The sequence below is a fragment of the Pelobates fuscus genome, chromosome 6 (assembly GCF_036172605.1).
Source record: "Pelobates fuscus isolate aPelFus1 chromosome 6, aPelFus1.pri, whole genome shotgun sequence".
Taxonomy (NCBI): domain Eukaryota; kingdom Metazoa; phylum Chordata; class Amphibia; order Anura; family Pelobatidae; genus Pelobates; species Pelobates fuscus.
In genome coordinates this window covers 255,250,518-255,270,056 of record NC_086322.1, presented here as the reverse complement: position 1 = coordinate 255,270,056, position 19,539 = coordinate 255,250,518, and the positions used below count along the sequence as shown (strand labels likewise).

The window sequence follows — 19,539 nt, the reverse complement described above, 5'->3', positions numbered from 1 at the left end:
ATATTCGAAAAATGGCCAGGAGAGCAACGAGTCTCTCAAGGATTTGGTCTCAAAGTTTGGTTTCTACACAACTTGGTTTAGGTATTGCAGGACTTTTAAGCCTGGTGCTGATAGATGTAACACATATTTTGTTTTGAAAACAGAGGAAAACGTTGTTTGCTTGGTGACAATTTTTTTTAATTTTTTTTTTAAAGTAAGATTAAACAAACAATTAATTTTAATGGTTGTTTACTTTCTAACATGTTCATGAACATATTAATGTGCATTGGTAGAACTGAAAACCCATATTTGTTTGCTGCGATAGGTGAATTTAAGTAGCCTTATAAAATTTTAAAATTAATTTTTATGTGTGCGCTGTTCCTTAATCTGTATTTCACAATGCTCTTACAACAGATTATTTAAATACGCCTTAGCTTATATAGCACTAGCACCATTTAATTTGTCTTCTACTGCAAGCAATGATTTTCTATGGCAGCATCACAGGCATATCAAGGCCGAGCATGCACCTATGGCCCCCAATGCTCCTCTATGAGGAGCAATGGAACTGACCTCATCCTGAAGGTATGCCTCTAAGATGACCTCATGCTAGGAAGAGGCCATGGCAGCACTAGAAAGAAAGTGAGTAAATTTATTTTCATTTAATTTTTTTTTGCAGGCCGGGGGTGCAGTTAAACTAAGTAGGGACAAAAAAATACTGTAGTAAAAATGTAGTGAAAATACTAACTGCGTTAGGAATATAGATATTTATGCAGTGTTAAATTGTATTCAGCCTTTTATCTGCGCTTCCTGTAACTCCGATACAGAAGTTGGATGCAGCTTGGGATTGGCACTGGATGCAACCTTTAGGGTTAAACCGTTCGAGAACGGTTTAACCCCTTAAAGAAAGAGTGCACCCAGGGGCCTTCTGGTACAATCACATAATTGTGATGAAGTTTTTGTGGTGACCAGAGTGTCCCTTTAAGGAAAAATAAAGGAGCTGGAAACTTGGTTGATTTGGATAATTTTTTTAGATTTGGCTATTTTGACCTAAAATGCATCATTCCCCGGTGAAATAAATGAAATGCAATTAAAAGAATAAAAAAATAGTATTTAGATATTGAACAGTAATTATAGCACATCTGAATCCATCAAATTTTATTTTTGTTAGAAAACATATTTAAAACAAATTATAAAGGAAACAAAATCAGTTTTAAATTAACAGAATATAATAAACTGTAGATTACACTGCATACTGCGCTGATGTTATTACAGAAGACACAATAGTAATGCCATTAAAAGGGAGCACTTAACTGTGTAGAAAAGTAGATTAGAAAATGTATTAAAATAATTTAGCTGATTGAATTATATCATGTTCTCAGTACAAGTTGGCAAAAATGTTTTTTGTTTTTTTTAAACCAGTATTTAAGAGTTTCAAGTCTAGTGCCCTACCTTTGAAAACAATATTTTTACCATTCTAATTTTTTTAAAACAGGGTAACAAAGAACATACAAAGCAAGTTTTGCAGAATTTCTAGTAAAAGCCATTTCCAGTTGTGCTAGATTCTGCTGGACTACATTTCCCATAACTCTTTGCTAGAATGTACGCCAACTTTTTGGAAAAATAACAAATAGATGAGACAAATGTACCAGAGAGATGATAACTCCCTGGTAAAAACCACAATAATTATTTAAAAACATCCTACAGCTTAACTCAGAGTGACCCTGCAGGGTCCAGTGTAAGGAAAATAATATTGAAACTGTTGTACTGAAATAGCACCTTCTCCAGAGCTCTATACATTTTTAAAAAGGTCTTCTGGAATATTTTTGTCTTTGACTCTGTTCTTTAGAAGAAAAAAAAAGGATGTCCATTGGAGTTTATCAGCATTTAATAGTTGAAAGAAATTATTGGAAATATTAAAGGAAGACTCCAAGCAACATAACCAGCAACATCACTTTGTAGTGTTCTTTTATGGTGCCAGGAGTAATCTGGTAGCCTCCCATTGTAAATAGTAAAATTGTTTTAGAACAGTTTGATTGTTTACCTTGTGTCCACCAGGCACTGCTCCTTGTCTACTCTAGCATGTTGGAAGCTTCTAATCAGGAGCTTACATTACTTCTCCTGAGCCAAGTCCTGCAATGCAAGAAGTCCCACCATTCTAAAACTGACCGATTACTTACAAGGAGAGCATTCTCCTTCAGAGAAATGAGATTACACACAGATCATCTGCCTAAACTATCTATACTGTTTTTAAAGAAACACTATAAGCACCATAATGTGTTTTTGTGGTTATTTTACCAGATGTGCCCTAGCACCGTCCCTGGGTAAGCAATAATTGGCAAACAGACACCTTACCTGGGGCCATTGAGTTAGTCAGCAGTGCAGTGCTTAGTTCATTGGCTGATAGTACACAGCTGACACTCTTAGTCAATACGCCAACTTTACAGAGCTTAGTTCATGGGAGCCAACAAACTCCATACAGGAAATTTGACTGTCCTGGAGCTGGGTCTGCTTTCCCGTGTACTCTAAGTGAATTATTAAACTATCAGTAAATTGTCTAAACACCTACCCGGGTATGTGCCAAGTCACGTCTGCCACCAGTGCTACAGTACTGTGGTGGTGGTTATAGTACTAGGAGTGTTACTGTAAAAAATAAATCCTCTGGTCAACGAGTCTGTAAGAGTGCACCTGATAAAACAACATGCTAAACAGCATTCTGATATTTTACCAAAATGCCAGATAGATAAAATAGATATTTTTATACAAACGTCAATCTAGAGAATTTACACTGGAGCTCCAAATTGGAAGTGTGGGAACAATTGAAGAGAAAGACATAGAATCACATTTTAGAAAGAAATATGTCAAACATGTAGAGAAAGAATAGCTGGGGGAAAAAAAAAAAACAATACAAAAAGTCACCATGAGTAAATGCTGAAAACAAGTGACAGTGAAATGGCAATGAAATTTGTCATTACCAACTAAACCAAATCAACTCTTTGTACACAACTAGCGAGTATGTAGAGTAAAATAGGAGAACAAAACCATTGCTTTCATTGTAATGTCAACAAAAATAGGACAAGACTGAAGATATACAAGAAAAAAATATACACAGACATACAGAATAAGCTAGTTATCTTGGGAAATGTCGTTCACAACAGTTGAAGCGCTTACATTTAGACGTTACTGAGGTTAGTCATTACCAATACGTAAATGAAGATTGAAAATGGATCAAAACCAATGCTGTGATTAGATTCTACATAGTATGCTCAGCTTCCCTTGCTCCAGTGGGTAAATTGGTTCCCTTTTAAGAAACTGGAGTGCAATTTGAGTCTCCAATGTTACAGTTAATGTTGTCACCACGGATTTGAATCTATGAAAAGAAGCGCAATGATTGCCCACAGAAATAAACCTACTGTCATAAATATGCACAAGAAAAATGCCCACACAGAAAACTGCTCACTCTAAAATAAAATGAAAATGGACACATGGAAAATTGTTTACGCAGAAAATTGCGCATACATCTACACCTTCGCTTGAAAATTACTATATGTGCATATTTTACCATGTAGGCAATTTTCTTTTTTATGACAGTGGGGTTTTGTAGCAGCAGATAATAAAGTTATCTCAAATGTCTGTGTTCAACATGCAGATCAGGGAATTCAATTAAGTGTAAATAGAAACATATGGTATCAAAGGAGGTAATTATGATTCACAGTTACATGTTTAGGTGTTCTTGATCTTCAATCTTCCAGTTTCAGTCTTGAACTCACCACGGTTTAAAAAGTGTGTCAAAATAAATCCAAGAGAACGTAATATCAAGGACCTGGGATGGCCTTCTCCATAACCATTTAATTTCTCTAAATTAAACCTTTCGGGCCTAATCTTTGTGGAAGCTCTTCTGATGATTTAAGAATCTCAAACCCATAGCATTATCATTGGAAGGACTATCTGAAATTAATTTAAAAGCCAGATGATTTTTCACACCCATGGCATGGAAAGGGTAGGAACTGAAAATATTTGCTTTTTTTTTATTTATTTTTTTTTTAAGTCTTTGTGTGTGAGAACGGTTATATAAAACCTTGCCACTGACTCTGTGGGTGTACTGCAACAGAGGGCTAGGGATGGCATTAATGGACACAGAGTACCAACTCTAGGTCAACGCTGGTCTGGCTGTGACTATAGTGTCACCTGGAAGAGCTACGCTCTTTGCTCACGCAGTCATCCTGGGTGGAGCTGTCTCCATTTCCCATCCCACTGCACGTTCTTCTCTTCTTCTTGCGGTGAGACATTGCTTCTGCTCCAGAGCTAGAGTCATCCTATAAAAAGATTGGAGAGTGGAGGGGGAGAAATCAGACCACAAGTTATCAAATCAGCAAGAAGGCAATGGAAGGAGAGAAGAATCGTGAAAGGCACACATAGAAGCACAGATAATGTTCTCAGAGAATAGAAATTTAATTGCAGCAGAACACAGAGAATAAAATGCTTCAGCAAAAACATCATTACAATGAAAATATCTATGGGAATTCCAATGAATAACAAAATTCACATAAGTAGAAAACAATATAATTCTTGGAGGAAAAAAAAAAACCACAAAGGACTGTTTTTGTTTTGGCTACTTAAGTTATGTTCCGTAATGAAGAAAAATTATTTCTGCAGTAAAACAGTAGTACTGATTACAGGGAATAAGTGGGAAAAAGCACAAAGCTACTCCGGCCCTAAATGTGAACTTTAGTTTGAAGCCTCATTTTAGTAAAAAACAAACAAAAAAAAACAACATTTCTTGGAGCAGTTTGAAGAATAAGAAAAAAAGAAAAAACGTTCTCATTCCAGCACTTTATTGAACCAGACAAACATTACCATCCAAGATTGGGCGGCCATTTATGGTAAGATTATAAATAAGAGATGTATGTATCACATGGAATATTACATAAAATGAGAGTGCAAATATAAATCTAGAATGAAACACGTTTAGAGGTCTCATCCTATGTTTGAGAGCTGATAATCATGTTACTTCCACTTGGTGCCAATCTATTTGCCACAGGATTTAGTTTTACTACTGAACTGTCATAGTTAATTAACATCAGAGCCCAAAATGGACGTTGGCTTGCTGGCACTGGCCATTATCTTTCTCTGCCAAGTATTCTCTCAAATGAATCTCCTATAAAAGGGGGTGTTGGTGCATGTATTGTAGATGGGTTATGTGTTCTCTGTTATTTTAGGATCTTTGTATTCTGTGTTTAGCATTGTTATTGTGTATTAACCTGCACAGTTTCTGCATTGTATTCTCAAATGAATGGTTTCAATTAAAAAAAAAAAATCGGTTCGATAAACTATGAATAAGCAAAATGAAAACCTAAAAAGGATGTTGGGTTCAGGAGTAAAATATTCTCTTTTGTAAATTTGGATTTCCGTTATAGCAACCCTTGCAGTGACCATTTTGTTGTTTGAAATCTCACCTCTGAGCCAGATTCTGAAGAACTGGATGATGAAGAGCTAGAAGAATCACTGGACGAATCAGACGCAATGCCAGTTGATTCCTGTAGATCTACCGCATCTGCCAGGGCAGCTAGTTCAGGGTGTTCCTGTTTCAGAATCCTGGAAATGTGAGGAGCAAAAAAATATAAAATTTAATGGAGTTGTGATGTCTCATAAATAGGAAATGCCCTAAAACTTCATCAGTTATTCCAGAAAAGGATGGAGAATGGTATGTTTTTACAGATGCCTTAAGAAAAGTCAAATTATATGAAACCAAGGTTTTGGTAGTTGGGCAATGACCAACTACTGCACAGATTTGTTTTTTGTATTTTGATTGAGGTTTTTTTGGCTAAAGGAATCCAAGAAGAGATCTGACCTGCAATCCTGGGTTTGAGAAGATTTTTTCCTAGTTTATTGCAAAACTAGGCATCACTTAAAGGACCACTATAGGCACCCAGACCACTTCAGATTAAGGAAGTGGTCTAAGTGCCAGGTTTAACCCTTTTTTCTATACACATAGCAGTTTCAGAGAAACTGCTATGTTTATAATAGGGTTAATCCAGCCTCTAGTGGCTGTCTCATTGACAGCCGCTAGAGGCGCTTCCGCGCTTCTCACTGTGATTTTCACAGTGAGAAGACGCCAGCGTCCATAGGAAAGCATTGTGAATGCTTTCCTATGGACTGGCTGAATGCTCGTGCCGCGCATGCAGCCGAGGAGAGTCCCCCGCCCGGCGCTGGAGAAAGAGGTAAATTTAACCCCCTTCTACCCCCTAGAGCCTGGCGGGAGGGGGGCCCTGAGGGTGGGGGCACCCTCAGGGCATTATTGCGGTCCTTTAAAAAAAAACATTTTTTTTTGCCTTCTTTTGAAGAAAGGCTGAACTAGGTGAAGGCATGTCCCTTTTCAGCCTATATAACGGTTACTTAGATCATTCAAAGGGGTGCTCTGAACAACATAACCACTACGGTCAGCTGTAGTAGTTATGTTACTTTCATATTGCCTAGCTTTGCCTTGTTTTAGAATATTAAAATGTTCAAGAGTTTCTTAATATTAAACAGGGCTCTTCTTGGCATCCAGGGACAATTAAATCTTGATTATGCAGAATTAAGGCTTCCTCATTATCAATGAAAAGCACATGCAATTTGGACAACACTGATCACCTAAAACTTTTGGGGCAGGTTAGCGCAGTGCAATAAATGTTGTTCCCCCAATCCTACTCTATAAGATTCATAATTATCCCCATCTCACCTGTACCATTTTCTTGAAAGCTTTGGTCTCCCTCTTACAGTTTTGTGCCAAACAACAGGAAAGTTGGTACAGCTGGCAAAATTTTGAGTAACGGCAATGGCGGTGTCCAGGTTCAATACAACATGCCACCAACCACCTAAAGACAGAGAGCCATTAGTAACCTCTAGGGTAACTTTAAATCTTATATTTGCTGCATTATATGGGTCTACAAAACTAGTGCGGGTCTAACTTTTTATTTTTATTTTATTTTTTATCATATCAGAAAACATAGGAATTCAGTAAATGAGCTTGAAGATATAAAAGAAGACAAGAATATGACAATATTAATCTTTCACACATAGTGCTATAAAATCGACATAGGCAATGAGTGGAATAACTAAACACAAACTATTATTTAATATAAAACATAAAAGCAATTGAAGCATTTGTAGAAAATGGACAATTAAACAACAACAACGACCACAAACTCCTGCTTTGCTAATAAAGAACTACTGTGCAGATATTTATTGGATAAGCTCACACTGCCCAAGTATGTTATGGGATCATCATGATTGGATTTGAAGAAAATGTGATAACAATATGAACAGTTTTTACTATTATTTTTGTTATGCATTCATTTGTAGTATATGTTATGTAATAAACACAAATATATATCAGTCCTGCACTCCGTCCTTACTATATAGATAATGCCCTGTGCTCAGCAACACTTCATACAACAATACACAATAGTACCAGCACTCTGGGTATTTGGAAAATCAATCTTCATTATAGCATAAATCTATATGCAATAGTCAACGTTTCAGTCCCAGACTGGGACTTTTCTCAGGACAGAGCTTTAGCACTGCAACGAATTAACATTTTTCATTGGCGTCGACTTACTGAATGTTTAAAATTATGGGAAGGAAGTTACAGATGGGTCTGTCCCCAACACCTCTCTCTCTTGTTCTACACTACTTTTATGTGTGCATGGGGGTGAACATGGTACAAGATTGTGATTTTGCATACACACACCAAGGTTGGCAATAGCGGTACCGCCAGATACCATTTTGACCGACTATTGCCCTTCACGATCTCGTTCGGTTACATTGCTGCTTCTTAAATCCACATACAGAGGCTGAGCAGTTTTTGTGCCCACCAGCTGTGGTGCCCTAGTCTCAGCAGGCCTGATGCCCATGATTTTTTTTTTTTTTTTTTTTTTTTATAATGTACATTTGTCAACCCCTAACAGATGTCGTTATTGGGGGGTGGTTCTAAGTATTCTGAAATGAGAAACACAATCTTAAAAGAGTTGCAGAATATGGTGACACTATATCAATGTGAATAATACATTTGTAAAAAAGAAAAAAATATATGAAATGTCTGTCATAAGAGACAGTGAGTACCGTCATAATATGTATACCTGGTTCTCAAACCTTTTTAAAATTTGTTAAGCATTTTTTTTCCCCCATTATAAAAAAAAATAAACAGACTTCCTCCTGTCCTTCAGGGTGTGGGGGTGAGTCTCAGACAGCTCAAATAATCATTCCTTATTTCTTGCATGGTGGAAAACTGTAAGCTCTCTGCAAATTACAGATCAGATTCTGATCTGATGTTTTCTGCAGCTTTTTTTTTATTCCCTCTTTCTAAATGAGTAGCTGTCACCTGGGAATAAATATTCTGATGCAATTCCAAAATGGTCTCCTGTGCACTGAGAGATCTTCAAGTAGCAATTCCAACTAAACTTAGCTTACTTAAATGAAAACAATATTATACTCTTTATTATTCTAAACTCATATCTGGAATTTAATTTTCAGAAGATAAAACAACGTAAAAGATTAGCGATGTTAAATGAATAAATACATTGAGCTTTTTGATGACAGTGTCTATACACACACACACACACACATTAAAAAAAAAAGTTTGTATGTATGCCTTTTCATGGGGCTGGAGATTCTCGTTTACCTGGAACAAACACAGTCTCTCCTGGCTTCTGTAAAATCTCCAGGGGCTTGAATTCAGCAGGCCATGTTGGAAGCAAAGAGCGTGGGTAGATAACATTAAACCATGTGATGGCCTCATCCTGCTGGTTACCACCCTCCTCCCGTGTCACTTTGATCAACTCACGTGGGGTATTGGTGGGAAAAAGACACCAGCGTTTGTGTCCGTGTACCAAGGAGTTCCACGCACTAGTGCCTAGTGGATCGATGTGAATACCAGTTCCCGAGCGTGGGGGACCCATCACAAACCACCTATAGAAAAAGACACATAGAGGAAACAGTCATAAATAATTTAATCTGTAAGTAAAAATGCCAACAAAAATAGCTGTAATGTGTCTAGTGTGATTACCACAATCATCTCAATATTTGAATGCACTTTGCAATTGCAGTAGTGGACTAAAACCAAAAAGGTTTTTCTACTAGGAACTTTTCATTCCCTACCAAAACAAAAACATCAATATTCATAAAATAAGAAAAACAAAGAAACGGAAGCAAAGGTTAATTATATTCTAAATGACAGCGGTGAAAGGGTTACAATTACAATACCAACACTGCTAGTTTAATTGATAGCATCACTGATTTAGGTACGACAAATACATTAACAGTTATACCTGTAGGGTGGCCTGCGTTTCTCACCAGCAAACTGGAAAAGATCATCACGAAAGTACTTGGGCACATCATAATCTTCAAGCAGCTTCTTCCTCTTCGGGTGCTCTCCATAACTACTGTCAAAAATGTATAAAGGGCTATCATCCCGCGTCCCCTCCATGTAGTCTATGTAGTATTTCATCTTCATTTTAACAGAGTAGCCATCATTGTCTTCGCCACACTTGAACTTCTGGTTGCGGTACTTGCGCTTAAGCCGTTCTATTGTCCACTTTTCATGGGCTGGCCATCCACTTTGGGCATTCTGAATTACAACTGGTTTGTATGGTTTTTCAAAGCGCTCAATGAACTCCTCTAAAGTAAGGTTTGCAGCATCCACTCGTTCGACATTATCCTGTAAGTAAGAGGTTAAAAAAGTTACACCCTTACTGTCACAGTTTCAGGGTTTCACAAGCAATACCCTAAGCATCTATGTGATTATCACTCTCAACCTGCAGGTAGCTCATATTTTCATACGGGTCACCGCTTTTTTCTTTATGATTCAACTTCCTTATGCCCCTTGTGTCTTAATGATTATACACTCCTTGTGGCCAATTGCCTTTATTTATAATTTCTTCTTGGTTTTGAGTTTTAATACCTGGGTGAAGCTATTTTGTTCCCCCCTGGCTGCAGTTTGCCCTTCCGTGGGATTCTTTTGATAGATGGATTGTGGGTAAATTAACTAAGCAACTAAAATATGTCTTTGCATTTGCTCCGCCCACTGCCAAATTTGCCACATAGAATAAAGAAATCTCTACTTTTTATAATGCATAACTAGAAAACTAAGGTGAATTTAATATAAATTTAAAAAAATTAAAAAAAAAAAAAAGAAAGTGTTACAAAAAGAAATAAAAAATGTAAAAGCAAACCTGCAAAGTGACACTTTAACATAACAGAACCTTGGTCTAGATAAAGTGGAACTTCATTAACTAAGGTTTTTTTTTGTTTTTGTTTTTTAACTTCACAGTTTTATTTCCTTCCTTTTTTATGACCCACATATAGAATTACCTGATCTTCCAGCAGATATTGTATGAGTTTGTGTTATTTTATGTATGGTCATTGTTTATTATACTTTATACATCTATTTTGGTGCAGGTGCCTTACTAATTTTTTTCAAAGCCATCCTACATGATTATATACCAATCTGCAAACTATTTGGAATTAGGAACGAACCTTACATTTTAGGTCAAAATACCTCATAAAAATTGGAAAATGTATCCAAGACAGCTACATTTTCAGTTTGGCTACTGTATTGGTTTAAAATTTAAAGTTCACTTTAATCTCTGAAGGACATGAATTACGTCTTACTAATCCTGGGCTTTAAAAAAAGTTAGCTCTTATTGACACGTCCTAATGTTTTGGTTTGAGCGGGGTTAAATCCTCTATGTCAGCTGAGGCCATATTTAGTGTCCCCAGACTAACAGATGAGCAGGGGGTATCAATCAAAACCCTACCCCTCTGTCAGCGTAAACATTGTTATAAGCAAAAATGTGTTTAATAAAATTGTAGCATTGCACCTGGGTGATGCTTTGAGATATGAGTGGTTTTTCTCCCACAGGGTAATGCAGCATAATGCATACATGGGCTGCCCACACTTACTGGTAATGCCACCCAGTCATTCACCTTGAGTGGCATCTGCAAAGTACTACTACTACTGGAAGAGGTAGATGAAAGGGTTACTATAAGCTATTTAAAAGAGGGGACCTTTCCGGTGTAATATGCCCTGTTGGGCACTATGGGGAAAGTCTCCGCTATCAACTATTAGTATAACCTGTCATAACTGGAGCCATGCACGGTCCAATCAGAGGCTTCTCACAGATAAGGCTGTGGTTGGAACATTTTGCTGGCTCGGAGAATATGCGCGCTCCAGGCCAGCGAAGGGAGAAAGGGAGTGGGGAAATTAATTTTAAAACAGAGGGAGGCGGATGGGAGGGAAGGGCTAGCTTCCCCTGCAGGCGCTCTGTGTATTTTATGCACAGAATTGACATTGCCAGCACCTAATCCCCAGTACACAATTACAAATATCTCAGTATGTGCAGTATTTCAAGCTGAAACACTGCACATACTGACACCTACCACCAGGACTACTTCCAATCACTGATGTGGTCATGGTGGTTGGAGTAACCCTTTAAGTGTGTGTTGAAGATGTAAATTGCTAAATGGCATGTGGGTGCTATAAGTAACACACTATGTGTGCTGGATACCCAGCAGATGTAGTGTGTGAGATGTGGAAAACACTTCTAACTCTTAAAACTGTGCTATATTGTCAAGCCTTGAGTTGCATAGCAGTTGTCACTATTTTTTTCCATCACAGGTAAAACAAATATATTTAAAGACACATGTCACTATAGAAGACGGTCACACAGTAGATTTGCTAGTGTGTATTTTTTACTATCTTAACACCATGTGTAAATATAAATTACATTTTACTATACTGAGATTGATACATCCGTTTCTTCAACATTTTTATAATTTGTGGCGGTTTTATTTAAGAGGGGTATGTACTTGGCAACGTGTTCAAAACTATAGTGAGAAACCGGTCAAATCTTGCACAAATACTAAGTAACATAGCTTGTAAGTTTTCAAACCATTTCATTCATTCATTGCACTTGAGAAAAAAGGTTCACTATCACTATCCTAAACTGTGACACCCTGGGAACGAGCACATGGAGGACCAAAATAGGATACCCCATAAACTGTAGTACTAAATATAAGGTTTTAAACCGAGAAGTCTAAACAAACCTCTAATACCCTAAAATCTCTAGTACCCTAAAATCCAATACAGAGATACCCTAGCCTACACCAAAACCCTAAACTTTCAGAACCTACAATCTGTTACATCAGTTTCTTCAATATTTTTTATCATTTGTGGAGGTTTTATTTAAAAGGTTTAACCCCTTAAGGACACATGACGATTCCCTTTTATTCCAGAAGTTTGGTCCTTAAGGGGTTAAAGCTATAGTGAGAAAATGGTCATAAATCTTTTACAGGTTCTAAGTAATACAGCTTGTAAGACTCTTACAAGTTTTCAAACCACTTCATTCGTTGCACTTGAGTTATTGTACTTATTTTATTATTTATTTTAAATATAAAGGTTGAGCTCATATTGGTTGATCTAAAAGCTCTGGTTGCCTGGGAACACCAAATGATACTCTGATGAACTGCATCCCCAAACTCTGACCCCCTGATACAGTGAATCCCCAAACTCTGACCCCCCTGATACAGTGAATCCCCAAACTCTGACCCCCTGATACAGTGCATCCCCAAACTCTGACCCCCCTGATACAGTGAATCCCCAAACTCTGACCCCCCTGATACAGTGAATCCCCAAACTCTGACCCCCCTGATACAGTGAATCCCCAAACTCTGACCCCCCTGATACAGTGAATCCCCAAACTCTGACCCCCCTGATACAGTGAATCCCCAAACTCTGACCCCCCTGATACAGTGAATCCCCAAACTCTGACCCCCCTGATACAGTGAATCCCCAAACTCTGACCCCCCTGATACAGTGAATCCCCAAACTCTGACCCCCCTGATACAGTGAATCCCCAAACTCTGACCCCCCTGATACAGTGAATCCCCAAACTCTGACCCCCCTGATACAGTGAATCCCCAAACTCTGACCCCCCTGATACAGTGAATCCCCAAACTCTGACCCCCCTGATACAGTGAATCCCCAAACTCTGCCCCCCCCCCCCGATACAGTGAATCCCCAAACTCTGCCCCCCCCCCGATACAGTGAATCCCCAAACTCTGCCCCCCCTGATACAGTGAATCCCCAAACTCTGCCCCCCCTGATACAGTGAATCCCCAAACTCTGCCCCCCCTGATACAGTGAATCCCCAAACTCTGACCCCCCTGATACAGTGAATCCCCAAACTCTGACCCCCCTGATACAGTGAATCCCCAAACTCTGACCCCCCTGATACAGTGAATCCCCAAACTCTGACCCCCCTGATACAGTGAATCCCCAAACTCTGACCCCCCTGATACAGTGAATCCCCAAACTCTGACCCCCCTGATACAGTGAATCCCCAAACTCTGACCCCCCTGATACAGTGAATCCCCAAACTCTGACCCCCCTGATACAGTGAATCCCCAAACTCTGACCCCCGATACAGTGAATCCCCAAACTCTGACCCCCCTGATACAGTGAATCCCCAAACTGACCCCCCTGATACAGTGAATCCCCAAACTCTGACCCCCCTGATACAGTGAATCCCCAAACTCTGCCCCCCCGATACAGTGAATCCCCAAACTCTGCCCCCCCGATACAGTGAATCCCCAAACTCTGCCCCCCCGATACAGTGAATCCCCAAACTCTGCCCCCCCGATACAGTGAATCCCCAAACTCTGCCCCCACTGATACAGTGAATCCCCAAACTCTGCCCCCCCCGATACAGTGAATCCCCAAACTCTGCCCCCCCTGATACAGTGAATCCCCAAACTCTGACCCCCCCCTCCCCCTGATACAGTGAATGCCCAAACTCTGACCCCCTAACCTCCGACACTGAGTGCCTCCTCCATATCACTACCGGCCCAATCACACCCTCCGCCTCACCAGCACGCTGCTATGGCTCAGTCGGTATTGCTCGCAGTAGTTATGTCGGCACCAGTCCTGGGAATCTTTCAGCTCGGGCCTGGCACTGCGCTTCGCCTCCTTGATTCGTTTCTTACTCTTGTGGTTCATTCCGGCCGCACCGCGCACTCAATTCTTCTCCCCCTCCGGTGTTTGTACGGTACCCGCCGCTCTCCAGAATCTTCATTCACAATGTCCTATAGGCTGCAAGCGACCAGGAAGGGTCACGTTCCCGCCTGTGTTGTCATGACCGGGCAGCCATCTTGAGGAGGTCAGAAGGACACTTAGCAAGTCTTTTGATATCACTAGACGCTCTGTGACATATATTGTACTAAATACATGCACTATTTTTTTTACTTGTACAAACAAGCGTAGCCGTTGAATATTAGTCGGTTTAGGAAGTATTTAGCTTTGTGTTTTTATGATTTTTAATATGAAGTAATGTCAATGCTGTAGTGTTTTGTTTTTTTTGGACCTACAGTGCTGTATTAGTAAGATAAAATTAACTGTACAGATATGTGGTTGATGCTTTCCCTCATCATTAATTTATTTTGCACTACAATGTGAAGGCATGCCTCTACCAATATGGCCGCCGAGCTCTGCCATTTCTCCCATGGCGCATTTAAAGGGCCCCCACGTGTTGCAGGCATGTACTGTAAGTTAGAGCATCTTCTATTAGCGTTGAATTAGGATGTCGGACGAAAGGCCGAAGATTGGCATCCGAGAATACACATTCTTGGATTTAGAGGAGGAAGAAAAACGAGCCGAGCTCCGGGTGTCTATACCTGAGGTGCCTGATTACACATTTCCCATGTGTGCACCATGGCCTACGTGCGCACCTGCAGGCTGCCATCTTTGACCATTTCATTGCCAGATAAGAGTTTTATATTTAGGGCAAACGTCATAACTGACAGTATATATCTGCAAACAGAAAAACGCTAAGAATATAACAAACACTCTAGCTAGTATATCTATCATTTATTTTAAGTATCTTTGCAAGCCTCAAGAAAATATTGGTTTCACAGAAAGCCCTTTAGCCGCTCAATTGTTAAATTGATCTTCACTTGTGATCATTATTCCTATCATAATACATAAAACTAGAAAATACTATTGGGTTATTCACTAAGCCCTGGGATGTAAAGGGACATTAGGCATCAATACAACCTCAGCTTAAAGGGGCACTATAGTCACCAGAATAACTACAGCTTAATGTAGTGGTTCTGGTGTCTATAGCCTGTCTCTGCAGACTGAGCACTGTAAATGGGCAGTGTTTGCATTACTGCCTAGGAACACCTCTAGTGACACTAAGGCAGCACTTACGTTCAGCGTCTCAACGCTCTGCATGGATGTGCTGAACTTGCCTCATAAAGATACATTGATCAATGCATCTTTATCAGATGCAGATTGGCGTTGTATTTTGCTGCCACGTGCAATAGCCTAAAAACTGCTAGATAGTCTAATAAACAGTTCTATTGGTCCCATAAGTTTTCACTTGTTACACTTAAAGTGACATGCCACTGCCCAAGTACAAATAAAAAATAATCACTATTTATTAGCCTTGCCCAAAATGAAAATATGAAAGTATTTAACCCCTTAAGGACCAAACTTCTGGAATAAAAGGGAATCATGACATGTCACACATGTCATGTGTCCTTAAGGGGTTAATTATTGCATTACGCAAAAGATGCAGTTCCCCCTTGCAAGCATCCCATCCTACCCAAACCTATACTTTCTGTGGCTGTCCAATCTCAAGACTGACCAATGCAGCTCAATGAAAAGCCTTTGTAAGACAGGTGCTCTAAGCAATTGCCCGTCTCTTGAGTTTAGCCCCCCTGAGTTAAACAAACCAGGAAAAGATATGTTATCTGCTTGAAAGGCAGGTGGATGGAGCAAAGTTAATTCTTAAAAGTACGGTACTAATTTCTTTTGCAATCTGCACATTTTTGTGTTTTCAGGTGTTGGATTCCCAGTATGGCATGCACGTTTGGCCTTGTGCTGTAGTTCTTGCACAATTCATATGGTTCCACCGCAAAGATCTTAATGGCAAGATGGTTTTGGAGGTAATCGGTGTGGTATTTATTTGCATTAATTTACATCTGATGTACAGCGCTACGGAATTTGCTGGCGCTATATAAATAATAATAATGTGATTCTTCACATGTGTCTGCTTTCTACTAGAATAAGTATACTATTTTCTTACAGGTTGGAGCAGGTGTTAGTCTCCCTGGAGTAGTAGCTGCAAAATGTGGAGCAAAGGTGATCTTATCTGATTCAGCAGAGCTGCCACAGTGTTTACAGAACTGTCTTCGAAGCTGTGAGCAAAATAATATTGCTGGAATTCCTATTATTGGGCTTACATGGGGAGAAATATCTCCAGATCTGCTTGACCTCCCTAATATTGACATAATTCTGGGATCTGATGTCTTCTATGAACCAAAAGGTAATGTAGAGAGAGCACAAAAGAAAATCAGATCTAAATTAAGGCATTTGCTACTATTGAATTTTTCATGTTTTAGATTTTGAAGATATCTTGGTGACTATACGTTTCTTATTGGAAAGAAACCAACAAGCCCAATTTTGGACCACATATCAAGTCCGGAGGTATTTTGTTATTTTTCTTTATATGAAATGCATGCATGGTTAAACATATACAGTTACACCAGGCTTTCAAGGATGGTATAAGTAACCCTGATCCCACAAAGCTGCAAACTCTTGTATATCGAAAATTGATCAGCACACCTCCAGAAGGGTTTCATACTCCACTATTTCAACATTTAGGCGCCTCAATTGTTTACCTTTTAGGTGCTAAGCGACTCATTGGATATTTAGACTTCTAGTGTATGCAGTTTCCTGGTCACATGCTCATGTTTGTCTGTTTATTTGCACTAATTATACCTCAACAAAAACCTTTGAAATATTAAAATGCTCATGTTGTAAACAAGTTACTGTTTGCATACACAGTGTTGTATTTTTACACCTGTTTTTCGCTTCATCGAATCATGCCAAATAAGAGTTTAAAACAAAAATGTTGATGTTGCTGACCATCTAATATGGATCATTGAACACTGTTGGAGGTGTGCTGGACCATTTTCTACTTGCAGGTATTTGGGCACTTTTAGACGACCACTGCAGTGTGAGCAGAAAAAAAAACAAGATAAGAAAACAAACGTGTGTGATCTATAATTGATTTCAGAAACAGTTAAGTGCTTTAACTGCATAAACATTAGTTAGAAACATTAGTATTTTCTAGTATGCCTCTTCCAAACTTGCATGCCAAGGATGACTACATCCTGAGCCGCACCACTTCAGGTGACGTGGCAGCATCAGCTAATTCTAACAATGGTGAATGGCTGTGTCACTTATTCACAGGGGAGCCTGAATAAACATCCCTAATCCATTTTGAAATACCTTTTTGGAGAAGGAAGTCAATTTCAAATAAATTTACAAGTTAACATTCATAAATTGCTGTGAATTTTTGGTGGCTGTGTTCTATACACTTCTGCTCTAAGGATTAATTCTGTTAAAAAAAATACTTTACATCATATATTCCTCTGATTAAATGTATGTTTCACATCCACCCCTGACTAACCTAATCCACTTGTACATGATAACTCAATATTCTCACACTCGGCATTTCAAAAGAGCTATAGGAATTCTTCACAAGAAGAGCAAAAAATCATTATTGAAAATACCTCTAAAATTGTCACTTGCTTTCTCATTCAGAAAGTCTATAAAACTGTGACTCACTCATCTTTTTTTTTTTTTTTTTAAAAAACCCATTTATATTTTCCCTACACCAGGGGGACTTTATAATAGGGACAGTGGTCAGTAGTTCACTTACATTATTTCATGGTATTATCCTCACTCATGGCTATAGATTGATCTCTTAAATACTTTAGCCCCACATTGTAACATACCTAAACCATCATTCAAACGGATACACCCTATATGTATAGCAGTGAGAGTTAGTCACTAAAGTGAGAATTTCAAATGTAAGGTCAAAATAGTCAAGCTGGAAAAAGAAAATCAGTTGTGCTTTGTGTGGCTGCTCTGGCCTTATCTTTAAATTCACATTTTTGTAAATAACCGTGTAAATCTTGGAAGCACCCTGTGCCAGCAATATGTCACATCACAACAAAGTTTGCTATAGCTACAGTAGGAATATAATCACCACCAGTTTTTTTTGCATGATAACCTAAAAATTTGGGATACTTGGCTACTAAAGTATCTTGGTTTACCAGCCTCTCAAATATGCCTTAAAGGGACACTCCAGGCACCCAGACCACTTCTGCCCATTGGTGTGGTCTGGGTGCCAACTCCCACTACCCATAACCCTGCAGCTGTAAATATTCCAGTTTTCATAAACTGCAAAAATTACATTGCAGGGTTAACTCCTCCTCTAGTGGCTGTCTACTAGACAGCCACTAGAGGGCACTTCCTGGTTTCTAGCACAGGTTTTCTGTGCTAGAGCATCGCTGGACGTCCTCACGCTGTGTGAGGACCTCCAGCGTCGCTCAATTCCCCAATTCCCCATAGGAGGGCATTTAAGCATTTTCAATGCTTTCCTATGGAGAGGTCTAATGCGCACGCACCCCTTCAGCAACATGGGATGGGTGGTGGGAGGGAGAGGGTACCTGCAGTGTCTAGAAAACAATTTATTTGCCTGGCACTGGAGTGTCCCTTTAACCCCTTAAGGACCAAACTTCTGGAATAAAAGGGAATCATGACATGTCACACATGTCGTGTCCTTATCCTTAAATAGCAACTTACCCACCTTGCTTTTATTTTTTTCCCTCCTTTCTTCTCTGACTTTTCTTTGTAGCTTTATCCTGTTCGTTACATTTTTTTGTTTGTGTGTTTTTTAACTTAATAACGGACAGTTACTAAACAGCCCATGTTGCTATGTTAGAGCAACTGCTATGTCATTTATACTGTGGGCTATTTTTGTTTGAAAACAGGATCTATTTTCTGGGATGGGGGAGTATGTTTAATATATGCCAATTATTTATCTATTTTTTTTTTTTTTAATCCGCAGTGCAGACTGGTCAATTGAATCCCTCCTGTTCAAATGGAATCTGAAGTGTACAAACATTTCTCTCAATACATTTCACGCTGACAAACAATGTTTGGCAGGATCAGATCTTCCTGGACGGCATAGTATTCAGATGCTGATCATCACATTAGATACAGAGGCCACCAGAAGACCGACATAATGTTCTATTTTTGGATACTGTTACTTATTTGCTTTGCCACAACTCTGAAGCTTAAAAATAAATAATAGCATGTATATAGCACCTACATATTCCAAAGTGCTTTACAATTATAGAAAGGTGATATTTAGATGTGAACACCCTGCTCGAAAGAGCAATGAGTATTACAAATAAGCATATATATATATATATATATATATATAGTAACAACCCCTGGATGTTGGGCTAAGGTAACATCCCCAGGATGTACTTGAAAACCAGAGTAATCTATTATTATATTTATTATATTATTAGGAGTCTTGCCCACAGGTTGGTTAGGTGGTCTGACCAGGAAACCAGGGTTTCCCCAGTTTTGAAATTACCATAACTATAGCCAGCTGATAACTACATTGTTGAATTGTATTTCCAACTTGGGCTTTTCACGGTCAT

The 19,539-nt window shown here is 39.0% G+C and overlaps 2 protein-coding genes across 4 annotated transcripts in view; one reads left to right on the top strand and one right to left on the bottom strand.

The window, feature by feature from the left end:
• Window positions 1-14,162, bottom strand: part of JMJD6 (jumonji domain containing 6, arginine demethylase and lysine hydroxylase) — a 363,289-nt gene extending 349,127 nt beyond the window's left edge. The window contains exons 1-6 of one of the 3 annotated variants that reach the window (XR_010091275.1): window positions 13,883-14,162; window positions 9,285-9,673; window positions 8,639-8,925; window positions 6,698-6,833; window positions 5,433-5,571; window positions 4,067-4,292 (exon numbers count right to left, since the gene is read on the bottom strand). Coding sequence is in view for 2 of the 3 variants with exons in the window: in XM_063458982.1 (XP_063315052.1) it covers window positions 4,161-4,292; window positions 5,433-5,571; window positions 6,698-6,833; window positions 8,639-8,925; window positions 9,285-9,673; window positions 13,883-14,011 (1,212 nt within the window). In the remaining variant the exon portion in view is untranslated. Of the gene's footprint in view, window positions 1-3,791; window positions 4,293-5,432; window positions 5,572-6,697; window positions 6,834-8,638; window positions 8,926-9,284; window positions 9,674-13,882 lie in introns of those variants that run through there. The other 2 variants (XM_063458982.1, XM_063458983.1) reach the window with 2 other exon arrangements.
• Window positions 14,163-14,539: 377 nt separating this feature from the next.
• On the top strand, window positions 14,540-19,286 carry METTL23 (methyltransferase 23, arginine). The gene is made up of 5 exons (XM_063458986.1): window positions 14,540-14,690; window positions 15,856-15,960; window positions 16,103-16,340; window positions 16,417-16,501; window positions 18,936-19,286. Exons 1-5 carry the CDS (start codon window positions 14,592-14,594, stop codon window positions 19,111-19,113), a joined length of 705 nt encoding a protein of 234 aa, XP_063315056.1. The 5' UTR covers window positions 14,540-14,591; the 3' UTR covers window positions 19,114-19,286.
• The last annotated feature ends 253 nt before the right edge of the window (window positions 19,287-19,539 follow it).

Excerpts from the sequence above, each read along its gene's own strand:
- METTL23 (XM_063458986.1), top strand. The coding sequence starts at position 14,592 with ATGTCGGACGAAAGGCCGAAGATTGGCATCCGAGAATACACATTCTTG. Across the intron at positions 15,961-16,102 it reads ATGGCAAGATGGTTTTGGAG|GTTGGAGCAGGTGTTAGTCT; the intron begins GTAATCGGTGTG and ends ATTTTCTTACAG. Across the intron at positions 16,341-16,416 it reads TGTCTTCTATGAACCAAAAG|ATTTTGAAGATATCTTGGTG; the intron begins GTAATGTAGAGA and ends TTCATGTTTTAG.